The following is a 12,667-nucleotide window of genomic DNA, read 5'->3' on the forward strand; positions in this document are numbered from 1 at the left end:
AATTAGGAGAACAGAGAAAGTCAGTTTAGTCACTACCTTTACTTCCACCTGTTCACTTTGTTTTTCTAATAATATTTTAGCAAAAGTTTGACTAATGTAGCCTTACATTGTCATTTCTATACCTTCACAAGTTCAGACTGAGAGGGAAACAGTTTTGTTACAGATGCTCGCATAAAATATAAACATGGAAAGTAAAGTAGACTCTATATTAAAAAATGAGTACTAATAAGTCACTCAAATTGCAATGTTAAATTAGAATTAAATATTAAAGTTAAAGCAATATTATGTACAGTACAGACAAGATATTGCAGACTAAGTGAAAATAGTTGTAGGTAAGGAGCAGTTATAACGTTTGATGGCCACAGATAGGAATGATCTCCTGTGGCTTTGAGGTTGCGTCATAGTTGAATTTCTACAACCAATGACTGTAGTGCGTTTTTAGCTAAACGTATAAGGTCTGAATGGGCTTTGCCCTCTTCTTTAAAAAATGATGTGATACTTTGGGGGTATTCTGAGGATGTTCTGAGTAATGAGCTGTGGTTGTGGGAATCCCCCTCAATAATAAAATAAGGGCATAAAAAGGGCCAACTTACACTGCTCGAATAGTGGTGTTTGGAAATAAAGAATATTAAAATACTTTAAGATTTTGAATTTTAGCGCTAAAAGAATATCAAATATCATGAAATTTTTCAGCTGAATACTGTATATGCTTGCCATATTTTAAGTAGGAGGTCTCTTGGTCAATTAAAGACTGAAAGTGATAGTTTGTGCTTAAGAAGTGGAGACAGGAGTGGAGGGGCAGTCCGGTGTTTATTGTAATATGGCATCATTTACAGTAATTAGGGGAAAGGGAAGTTTTATGACAAAATCCCCATGCTGCGGTGTAGAGTTCCTTACAGAAACAAACAACACTGGCGAGATTGTGAAATGTACCACAAGGAATTGAAAAAGAAGGCTTTGTGCCCCATTCTCATTTATCTGCTCGAGAGGATTTGAGGAATTTGCATCACAGAGCGCGAGCATGGAAACAAACCCATCACAATGAAACTACCAACAAATCCCGGAAATCTGGCAAATAACACCCCATCGCCACAGGAAATATAACTCAAAAGGAGAGAGATCATGGAGAAAAAGTCCTCCTCCTTTTTCTTTTTAAATGTCTTCGGAGTCATGGAGGTTACTTTCCAAGTGTTTGGAAATCCGATGTCCATTTCTGCTCACTCATAACACATCCTCTAAAAAATAATCACCACCTCTGGGAGGTGAGTGGAATTTTACTGCAGCACGGTGGGAGTGCCTCTCTCATTTACTCACATGATTAAACTGCTTTTCAGTGGTCAGTCTTTATTATAGCATTTGCTGTGACAAAGGGTGTGTCCATTGAAACCTGTGTGACAAAGCGCTGGTGTTTTATTAAGAAATTCAATAGATTCGCTCTCACGGGCGACTGCAGTTTTCGATAACGTCTTGAGGTCAGCATGAGCTGATTTCATGGGTATTTTGTGTTGTGTTTGGTTGCCATGACGACACCGTGTTGAGAAAGAGGGGATGAGTAAAAGGGAAATTAAGGTTAAAATCACAGCCATTATAGTAAACTGAAACCAACTGATTCAGCCCTGCCAGCTGGGGTATTCAACAGGAGAGTTTTCCAAAGTATCCCGGGAGCGTGCATAGCTTACTAATGATCTTCCACTTCCCAGGAAAGCCCTATCTCCTGGAGATAAATACACATATCTCCACTGGACACACACACAGCAAATGGAAATGGGGGGGAAAAAGTGCCTTATCTCTATGAACAGAGCTCTCAATGTGGACACCGAATCCAAGAAAGTTGAACTGGATTTTGCCATTACAAACACACACACACACATGCAGCCACACAAAAGGTCAAACTGTTATCCTGTAAACTCTGCTGCTCTGTGGTGGATTCCAGACTCCCTCTTTTACACAAGAGGAACGTTTTGATCTGTGAACTTCAGACATTCATAGGCCTAAATTTCAATAACATTTTAAGTGGGCGACACGATGAAACTAATTCCCGGACAACAACTTCTTGGCAAGATGGGTGGGATACCAACATGCTTATATACAGATCTTTTCGAAAAATGACCGGCAAGCTTATGTTGCACACAGAAAAAATATCAGGAAACTGTTGCAACATGTACTGTCCCTCCCCTCAAAATCCCAAATGGCAGTTAGTCAGTTTTATAGTTGTTTCCACATTTTGTTTATGGTTCAGAGACAAGCTGTTTTTTTTAAAGATAGAAAACCATCATACCAAAAGCACGAGAAGAAGAAAATATCTCCTTATTCAAGTTTAGGAATAAGCATGAAGTTTTTAACGTAAACACACAAAACGAAGCAGCATATTTTAATCCCAGTTACATGTTGCCAGAGATAGTCAAAAATAGTAAAATTACAAGTTGTGCTCAGTTTGCAGTTGAAATCTAAAGATTTCTAGTTGAAAATTTTGCTTTTACATAAACTGATCAGCTAAGGCTGAATCAAAACAATGCTGAAGTTCAACAATTAGTGCTATATAATACATAAAGACACAGTCAAATGGTATGCTGTTACCCAGTGGTTTGCAGACTTCCCTTTTTGAGGCCTGGAGTTAATTTCTCATCCTCGTCTTCTTTATTTAATAAACCAGACTTCATGATTGAGAGGTGGATCTGAAACAGGGGACATGAGGACAACTTCTCAATAACAGTTGTAACAAGGCATATCCTACTTTATGCTTGATTTGGACATGTTTACAAAATTTACCAAAAGAACATGTTTCACATATAACGTTAAAAAGTATTGATTAAAGTACATTTGGAAATTGTTTACTGAGGTCATAAAGCAAGTGTAAATTCGGGTCACGTTGTTACAGATCTCTATATAATTGGATATCTTTGATTAACCAGAGGAGCCAGCCTCTGTTGGATTTAGAAAAAAACAAATACATGTCCATGTGACTTTCTATGGTCTCTGCTTGCCATGTTGCTGCAGATGGATTCCTTTATGGACAGGTCATTTGGCTACTTTAACCTTTTATACCTTATCTGTCAGTCCCATTCGCATGAACTTAATATCTCAGGAAAGCAAAATCTGGCGCAAACAGCCACTTGATCTCAGGGATGAACTAAGTCAAAGTCAAACAAAGTCAAACAAAGTCAAACGTCAGCAGGACCACACAAATACATATTTTTGGCCCTAACTCAAGAATTCATGCGTAAATGATGACAAAATGTTTTGCACAAATGTGTGGTAGGATAACAGGATAAAGTGATGAAATTTCATATGCAGCAGGTCAAAGGTCAAGTCTGGTTAGACATGGATGTAAACTTGACTGATGAGCGATAGAACCACATAAATGCTTGGCAGTAATTCTGGTTTATTGCTCAGCAGGGCCAGCTGTTTCTTGTAAACACAATGGCATCATTGACCTACTGACTGCTCTCTCACAGGCAGTCAATCGCACAAACAGCCTATTACCACACAAACCCTGTTGCAGGGTCTGTTGCAGGATATTCACAATGACAGCGTCTTGGAGTTTCTGCCGCTCTTTTTGTCTCCTGCCTCTCCTCCTGGCTCTGAAGATGCACACAGCACGTTCGGCTCCTGATTTCTCTCGTAAGTCTCTTGGTTTTGAAATCAATAGCGGACTCAAAATGCTGATGCGTTGCTTTTCAGCTGCATAAAGAAGCTTCACAATGACATTTCCTAACAGATTTCCACATCCTGCTTCATAAGCAGCTTGTCATAATCTCGCGGAGAGACCAGAATCAGGGTGAAGAGGCTGCAGAACAGATCCTGAACTTGGATATCCACTCAATACAACCAGATACTCCCATAGCAATAAATAAACTACAGCTGACCTGTGTTTATCATCTGAGCTGTTTTCCTATTTGGACTGTGTCACTACTGACATTATGGAAACATTGGTACTGTATGTTCAGACACAGCCAAAGGTAGCTTTTGTCTCAGACACTGTTCTGTTTGCATGTGCATCTCTATATCTGATCACAGCAGAGATCTTTTGTTTGTTTGTGTGTGTGTGTGTGTGTGTGTGTGTGTGTGTGTGTGTGTGTGTGTGTGTGTGTGTGTGTGTGTGTGTGTGTGTGTGTGTGTGTGTGTGTCTAATAATAGCTCATTGTGAGTGAGTGCCTGGTACTGTGTCTCGTTTGTTCCCTAAAGCTTTAAAACGCCTCTGTGGAGCACGCACACACACACACACACACACACACACACACACACACACACACACACACACACACACACGGTTTCCATCATGTCACAGAACAAAACATTGACTTATATTCATGTCCTAGAGATGTAACCGTAACTAATAAATAAACTAGCCTTAAACTTGACCCTAAACATAACTTAAGTCTTAATACATAATAAAAATTTGCATTATAAATCTTCACAAGGCGAGATATACTGCACGTACACACTAGCACAATACAGTACAGGAAACACACATGGGAGGGGAGATTTCACTTCAGTGTCTATGCGCTGTTGCTGATGATGTTTATATGTGTGGTCATAGTCCAAATATTGTCTTGGCGAGCTACACCCAGTGAGTCGGACACCACCCTGTCGACAGGGGACTGAGCTGTTGTAGGGGCTAAAAAAAAGCTCTAAATAAGTCAAACTGTTGACTTGTTGACAATGAAAGGGTCGCAAATTGTGCATGAGTAAAGGTAACTGAGTCATCCAGTCTTTATTAGTTGGTTAACAACAGAAAGAAGACCCTTTATTTCTTTCTCTTTCATCCAGGCTTTCTGAGAAATGTTTTTCGCTTGTTAAGCTACTTAACATTGACTTTTGAATTATTTAAGCTTAAAAATTTCGCCCAGCTCAAGGGATGAACCAGTGTTGTGTCTACACATAACAGAGAACTTAGCAAGAAAACTATTTCAAATTGTATCTTGAGGTACTTTGAGCAGCATGTCACGAAAGCACATGAATTATTCCCATTTTTTTAACTGAATCTAAATGATTATACGGTTTGACGGGATTAAAATAGGATTTTACGTTGATAGACAGTGTGGAGCGCGCCCTTAAAAAAGAGAAAACTGGAAAAGCAGAGGACAAAAGAAGAAGTGTCAGGTCTTAAAAACTATCAGCAGCAGACAAAATGTGTCTGAAAGACATTTCCTGAAGAATCAGAGAATAATTCAGCAAAGATTTGACGCAGGAGCTGAGAGATGCATGTGGCCCTTTAGCTGATCCATCTACTGTTCACTGATGCCTCATCAGAAATGGTCATAATGGAAAGGCGGCAGACAAGAAGTAATTCTTAAGAAAGGGAAACAGGAAGAAAAGGCTGGCGTATATGACGCTATACAGGAACTGAAAGTGGAATGATGAATCAAATTTTCCTTCAAGAAGCCTGGAAAACTGTTCCTGAAGACGATTTAGAGATATTACAAGAAAGTCTGCCTAAGAGAGTTCAGACTGTGTTGAATGAAGAAAGGTTGTGGCACTAAATATTGACTTTCAAGCTTGTTATATTTGTGTAATCTCTGCTTTTGCTTTATATACTTAATTCCCATTTTTCTAGTAAAATATAAAGAAATAAAGGGGGCTCAAGACTTATGCACGCGACTATAAATGAGGTGTAAGATGTGTTTGAAATGATAAAATAGACATCATCAGCTCTTTTTATCTTTCAGTGTATCTTCACAGCATTCTGAAAAACCACACGGCTCATGCTTGTGAAGGAGAAATTCTCATCATCAAGTGTCCCTCCAGGACGTCTGTGGCCATCCTATCAGCCTTCTATGGACGCCGTGTTCCCAGTCAGCATTTATGTCCTCCTGCAAGCACAAACACAACTGCGGAGGAGGACACAGAGTGCACTTCCTCAGTTGCTATCGAGGTACACATAGCAACATTGACATAAACTGTGAACTCACTGCATAATCTGCCTTAATCAAATGCTCTTATGGGCGACTCCTGTTGAAGATAACAGTGGTCCACATGGATTTTCCTGTGCTTGTAGAAAGTGCTGTCAGAGTGTCAGGATCGGCGGTCGTGCCACATTCCCGTCTTAAGTCCGGTGTTTGGCCAGGATCCCTGTCCCCTCACCACCAAGTACCTCCTAGTCTCCTACAAGTGCAGACCAGGTGCACTACTGAGCTGGACAGTCCAGTCACTTCACCACTAGCGAACACATGACTTTTAAATTTATGTTAGCTAACTGACAAAGAAAGACTCCATCACATAATTTGTGCATAATAAAAGGTGTGCAGAAAACTATCAATAAGAGGGGCCTTGGCTTGAAAAAAAGAGCTGCACAGTAAAGTTCTTAATTAAAAAAATCTATTAGCATATAAAGCTGGTAAATAAAATCTTTTTTCTTTCATTTTTTCTATAATTAAGTAATCGTCTTGAAATTATTATTAGTTTAAAATATCTTATTTATGTCTTTTGTATGCTCACAGACATCTAAAACGTAATAAATATAACGGTAACTTAGAAAAGAGGAACTGAACTTGGTATCATTTAGAGTTTCTGTAATATTCTTCCTCAGTCAGCCTCTGGTTTCAGGCCTGTTAAGCAAAACATAAAAAGGAACTTACATTTTTTGGGGGTGTTTTAAAAAAAACGGGCAGTCACACATAAAACACAAAACTGTACATTGAAACATTTGCATTCCAAACTGAAGTGCATATAAAGTCTGAGTTACATAAAATTAAGTGGGAGTCTTCTAAAATTGTGATTGTAGCTTTTAAACAAAGCCACACAATCAGTCCACTAGTGACTCTTATAGTCTCACATCAACTTCATATGCACTTTGACATATATTGTCGCATTAAATTACCTCTTCTATAATAGGTTATGACTGGATTTGCAATAATCAGCTTGAACAGGAGGAATAATAAATAAATAATAAATGTCTAACATATAGTAACAGCCTTTTTAACGTGTTTCCCTTCCTTATTACTGGGTCAGGCCAGGGTCACGTCTTTCCTGGATTTTTCCCTATTTCTTAAGACATGACTTTCAGATACTGTTCATCTGATGTCCATAGCTCATAGATTAGTGTTAAGTAGCTTAAAAGACAAAAACAAACAAACAAAAGCCATCGTCTCAAAAAGAGTGGGTATAAGGAATGCTTAGAAAATGAGTGAAAAAGCAGCTAATGTCCAAAGACCTTCAGAGAACCTGGAGAACTGTTGCTCAAGACTACTTTGGAAAAAAAAAACTGGCTTGAAAGCAAAATATAAAGAAATGCAGGGTAGCTTGAGTCATTTACATAGCTCTCTAAACAGCTGTCAAACAAGGTTGTAAACTTTTGAAATAATAACAATGAATGCTTTCAGCCATCAGATTTTCTTAAAACAGCTACAGAAAGTTCTTGTCAACTTTTAGATGTTCTTCAAAATGTGCCATTTCATCTGTTTTTCAGAGCACCACCGCACACGACTGGTGTGTGAAAATGAGCGTTTGAGGCTGATGTGTAAAAATGAGACTGTCATCGCAATCTACTCTGCCTCATTTGGACACCTGCTGCACGGCAGTCCTCACTGTCCTCAGGAACCTGGATCAAAGGCTGACATGGGTCTGCAACAGCAGGGGGCTCAAGTGCCATCTAGTGGCAAAAAAGTGGAGCTAAAGTCCTGTATAGACATGATGGAGAATTACTACTGTACTGTATTTAATCATTCATATAAATAGGAATTATTTATTCATATTCATTAATTTCTAGGTGCTCAGGTTTTAGAGAAACAGCTTTTCTTTAACAATAAAATGTTACTGTTGTCTTCTTCGTTACAATCATTGGTTTCATTTATATTAAATTATTTCAGAGTGTTTGTCTCCGGCGGCCCTGAGGAAAGTGTCACGCAGGTGTCACAGCAGAGCAAACTGTTCACTGATAGCCGATACTCGAACCTTTGGGGACCCGTGCTTCCCCGGCACCAGGAAACACCTGCGGGTGTCCTTCACTTGTGGTAAGTGACAAATCTACACCTACTCTTTTTTTTGGCTTGGATGTAGATGCATAGTATATTTTCTGTATTTGCATACAGCTGCGTATTGTGACAGTGTTTCATTTCCTCTTTAGTCCCCAGATATCTCCTAGAAGATGTGGGTCAAGGTCCAACAGATCCTTTCATGATCTCAGATTACACACACGGTGAGTGTGAAAACGAACGTTCACAGGTTTCATTGCATGCAGCAGACTTTGACTGGCTATTGAGCCCAGAACCCTCTCGCCTGCAGGTGGATGGTACACTGGCCCCACCTACAGGCCTCAAAATGTGTTCTTAACCAACTCTCTGGAGATCTTTGACAAAATACTGGGTATGTGTACTGATGCCTGTGGATGTCAGGCTACAGCCACATATATAGAAATGTCGGTGTTCAAGCACGTTGGTGGACACAGTCGAGATACTGAGCTCCAAAACGACATGGAAAAATTAGAAGAGGTGCTGAATAAAATGAAACGTATTGTTTTTAAATTTGATTTAGAGTAACTGGAAGCCCTTATATACCACCTGTCTATTTTCTCAGTTGCTTATCTAGCCTAGTGTTGCAGGGGCTGACATATATCTCAGCCGTTACAGATAGAGAGGTATGATACTGGACTGACATTCATATAGCACTTATGTACTCTTTACTGGCCCCTTTAAACCACAATCCACATTTACTCTTTATTCTGCTCACTTTATGCAATTCATTTACCTCACGTCCACAGCCAATTTACACTCACCAGTTAACCTGATATGCATGTGTTTGTACTGCTGGAGAGAATCCACACAGGCACAGCAAGGACATGCAAATTCCACACAGGAAGGCTCCAGCCAGCCTCTGCTTATCAGTGTGCCAGCCACTTGTCTGTGCTGATAAGTAGTAATCTAAAATTTGCGTACATATTTCTGTATTATTTCCATTTTCATATAATTATTAGCTTATTATATTTAAAAATAACTTTTCCTAATTTCAGTCTATTTCTTTCCTTTCAGTTTATTATGACATGTTATATTTGGACATATAAAAAAAAAACAGTTATGTTTGTTCCCTTGGATCATACATTAACCTGCTGGTGGAAAATACAAATATTAGCCATTATGTACTCTGACTAAGATAAATAATCATATATGGTTTTTGCAGGGATGATCCTAATCCAGAGCCAATGCTGTGTCTTTGTTTTTACAATACTGCACTGCCCAGGAAGATTTTTCAGCTAAATCAGTTTATAACAATATTAATTTAAATAGAAAAAAAATATCGATAAAATTATTTGGATATTTGAACTGAAATAGGAGCACTTGCAAATTGATTTTGATACATTACTCACATGAAATGAATTTACTGGTTTCTTTGAAAGGTCACACCTTGTATTAATAGTGTTTTCTAAAGCAATTTGAGAAAGATGAGCTGAGTGGACACTTGTGGCTTATGTTGGCAAATTTTTTACTTCCTCACACATCTCTCTTCCAGGTCTCCCAGAGCGAGTTGCTCTCTACTTTGTCTCCGGCATCTGTGCTGGTCTCGTGTTCCTGCTCTGCCTGTTTGGTGTTCGCTCCACACTTGTGAAAGACGTTAAAGATCTGGTTTCTGACCTGAATGATGAGCTGAAAGCATCTCGCAGACGACGCAAGGAGCTCATGGAGGACCTCTTTGAAGAGGATGTCTCTGACACATCTTCTTTCCGCCGCCTCACACAATCCTACCGGACAACTGACATCTTCAGTCCACCCACTTTAACAGTAGAGATGGTTGAGTGGGGGGAGGAACAGACTAGGGATCTGCCCAATGGAGACATTTGGCCACACAGAGACTCCAGCCCTTACGCTATTCACAAGATTAAAACCTACAACAATTGAGAGTAAAGCATCAGTATACTGCATTAGAATGATAGTTGCTTACTGAGATAGTGCTTTTACTGTAAATTGGACCTATTATGCTCATTTCCAGGTCCAAACTTTCACTCCTCTACTCTTCTAGAGGAGCTTTGCATGACTCAAAATCCAAGATAATCCTTATTTATCTTGAGCTGGGTCCTTAGTTCATTCACAGTCTGAAACGAGGCATATGAACTCCTCTTCCTCCAAGCCAACTTTCTTCTGATTGGGTGCCCCTCACAAACTCAAAGCTTAAGCATTAGGTGGTTGGTTCCTAAGTGCCAGAGATGAATTAGGGAAGTCCCCAATCTTTGACATTAGGCAAAGCCAAGAGTAGAAAATAAAGTCTGAATTTGAGTGTTTAGAACAGCCTGAAGGGAACCTCTTGTACATACAATAACCTCATTATTTAAAACCAGTTTAACCTGAACAGTAATGAGGTATATGTGACAGAAAATAAGTGAAAGGATGATAGCTTCTCTCTAAATGTAACTGAACCTTCTAATCTGTCTCAATGCATGATGACACTACTAAAATACATGAAAACCTAATGGTGGTTGATTACAATCATAAAGATTAACATCACATGTTTGTTGTTTCAATTAATTTCAAATGCTGCTGTGTTTTATGGAATAACAGTGGACGTGCCACTGATTTAATTTTAATAACTTCAATGCATTTTTGCAGTTACAATATGGAAAACCAGTATTTTCAGTGCACTGTGTGACTAATAAATCATTGGGTGAGTTAATGCCATTTTTAATGTTTCATTAAAACGTACAAAAATAAAGCTGCTCTTTTGTGGGGGAAACATTTCATATTATTGCTGAAGGATGGAGAGTTAAATGTAGAACAGTGCAAAACCAAATCCTCAAAAATAAATATATAAATTGAATAATTTCCAAATATCTACTAACAACTATATTTTGATTCTTTGTTAAATTTTTGTGCCTTTTCGGATTGATAAAAGTAATTATATCTGATTAACTGATAGAACTACAACACAAAAGTTGTGCAAAGTCCTGACCCACCCTTTATTTCTTTATATTTTGCTTATAATTTTTTTGGTCTAAGCAATTGTTCTCCAGGCTTTCTGAAGGTCTTTCAAAGTTTTTCTTTTCACTTATTTTTCTTCCAGCTCTTGTACCTGACCATCTTTAGAGGGATGTTTTTTGAGGCATCATCAGAAATGTCTCAATGGTGTTGGTGGTCACAATTTATGAAGTCATGAATGCAATTGTACATGAATTGTACAAGTAGCCTGGAGAACTTTAAAAAGGTTTTATGATGAAAAAATAGCCCGATATCAGATATTGATTAGTGGGTAGAGGGGTTTAAAAGTCTGGATCCAGGAAATGGAAAAACATACTCAAAGTCTTTGCACAATTGCTCTCAGAAATACATCAGCTGAGGAAAGTATGGGATCAAATTGTGGTCATAAATATTTTGTACTTTTAAATCAGAATGTGTATATATGTGCATCTGTAGATAAGAATTTGTGTGTGTGTAAAAAGAATTTGTGTGTGCGTAGAAAAGATTTGGGTGTGTAAAAATATTTACACAAGTTACAAATTCTTTTTGTTAAGATCTGGTTACAGATACAAAGGAAAAAAAAAATACGTGTGAAACTCAAGTTTTAACTTACAAGTACGAATTTTGACCCGATTTTTCTTCCTTTCAGCTGATCAATGTCATATCAGTCACAAATTTAACTATCCAATCAGAGAACAGAATTGCAGTACTTACTGCAGTTTTGTAAGTACAAAACTGATCAAAAAATATTTTTGACCACAATTTGAGCCCACAGGGAAAGAATCAGTGTTTAAACTGTGAGTACAGTTCAGCTGAAGTCATTATAATCCTTAAAATCACAGTCTGGGATGAATGAAAAGACTGTTGGTGAAACTGCTCTATCACATGACAGACTGCTTAATTTGAAGGGGTCACAAGTCAAAGCGGATGAAACTTGCCCCCACCCCATTTCTGCACATAGCTTGTTCTGAAGACTACTACTTATGGTAGCTTTATCCAAATATGTGGTACCTTGTTGTACTTTTATTATATTTATTTTTTGCATCGTTGACTCATTGGCATTATGCCTCTGTAATAATAATGTCATTATAGGTTAATAATGAAGTGAAGGTGGTCAATTTTCTCCAAAACTAGGACACCCCTCAGTTTTAGCATGTAGGTAATACTTTATTTGACAAGAAGCACTCCAGGAGCACAAACCTCCACCAAAGCAGGGCACTCTCTGGGAAGTGTTTTTTTAAAGGAATAGTATTGTATTTTGTGTATATTCATTTTGGGGGTTTTGTTGTTGTTCATTTAACACATACGTTACAAAGTTTGTAGTGTAAGAGTAGGTAATGGCTGATCGTATTGATTTGACTTGAGCTTATTATATAATACTACATACTATAGTATATTCTGACTAACTAGGCGGCTCATTTTCTTTCTATTTAAATATACTTTATTTAAAGATATAACACACCTTCAGTTGTTGTGAAATGTAAAACTGATCAGAGGTCAAATGTGACTGATGTTTGAATGTAAACTGTACTGTGATATTTAGAATCACCATTTACTTGTATCCTTTCCTAAATTTTGCCAGTACAAACACAGAATTTTATGTAAAGTTTTAAAGATAAAAGACAGTATAAGTTTTATCTTATTTGAACTGGAAAATGAGGTCTAATATTTAGAATCCCTATATTTCTATATGTTGTAAATTAAACCAATGACATTAAGAAACATAGTTTTAAATAGTTCTATAGCAATATTACTTTGACGTGAAAATCAGTCTATTTAATTAGAGC

General features: G+C 37.9%; 1 protein-coding gene across 2 annotated transcripts; it reads left to right on the forward strand.

The window, feature by feature from the left end:
* The first annotated feature begins 3,475 nt into the window (after positions 1 to 3,475).
* On the forward strand, positions 3,476 to 12,581 carry LOC147337203 (protein eva-1 homolog C). Of its 2 annotated transcripts, XM_086301704.1 has the most exons (8): positions 3,476 to 3,621; positions 5,670 to 5,875; positions 5,999 to 6,122; positions 7,409 to 7,561; positions 7,809 to 7,952; positions 8,066 to 8,137; positions 8,224 to 8,304; positions 9,445 to 12,581. In XM_086301704.1, exons 1-8 carry the CDS (start codon positions 3,525 to 3,527, stop codon positions 9,828 to 9,830), a joined length of 1,263 nt encoding a protein of 420 aa, XP_086157830.1. In that variant the 5' UTR covers positions 3,476 to 3,524; the 3' UTR covers positions 9,831 to 12,581. The 2 variants fall into 2 exon arrangements, with proteins under 2 accessions (XP_086157830.1, XP_086157837.1); XM_086301711.1 differs by lacking the exon at positions 8,224 to 8,304 and having other exon boundaries at positions 9,445 to 12,580.
* The last annotated feature ends 86 nt before the right edge of the window (positions 12,582 to 12,667 follow it).

This window comes from Aulonocara sp. 'chitande type north' Nkhata Bay, linkage group LG2, assembly GCF_057382095.1.
Source record: "Aulonocara sp. 'chitande type north' Nkhata Bay isolate Kocher_YH1m ecotype deep benthic linkage group LG2, A_spYH_male_GT1.1, whole genome shotgun sequence".
NCBI classification, from domain to species: Eukaryota; Metazoa; Chordata; class Actinopteri; order Cichliformes; family Cichlidae; genus Aulonocara; species Aulonocara sp. 'chitande type north' Nkhata Bay.

Excerpts from the sequence above, each read along its gene's own strand:
- LOC147337203 (XM_086301704.1), top strand. The coding sequence starts at position 3,525 with ATGACAGCGTCTTGGAGTTTCTGCCGCTCTTTTTGTCTCCTGCCTCTC. Across the intron at positions 5,876-5,998 it reads CTTCCTCAGTTGCTATCGAG|AAAGTGCTGTCAGAGTGTCA; the intron begins GTACACATAGCA and ends CTGTGCTTGTAG. Across the intron at positions 7,953-8,065 it reads GCGGGTGTCCTTCACTTGTG|TCCCCAGATATCTCCTAGAA; the intron begins GTAAGTGACAAA and ends TTTCCTCTTTAG.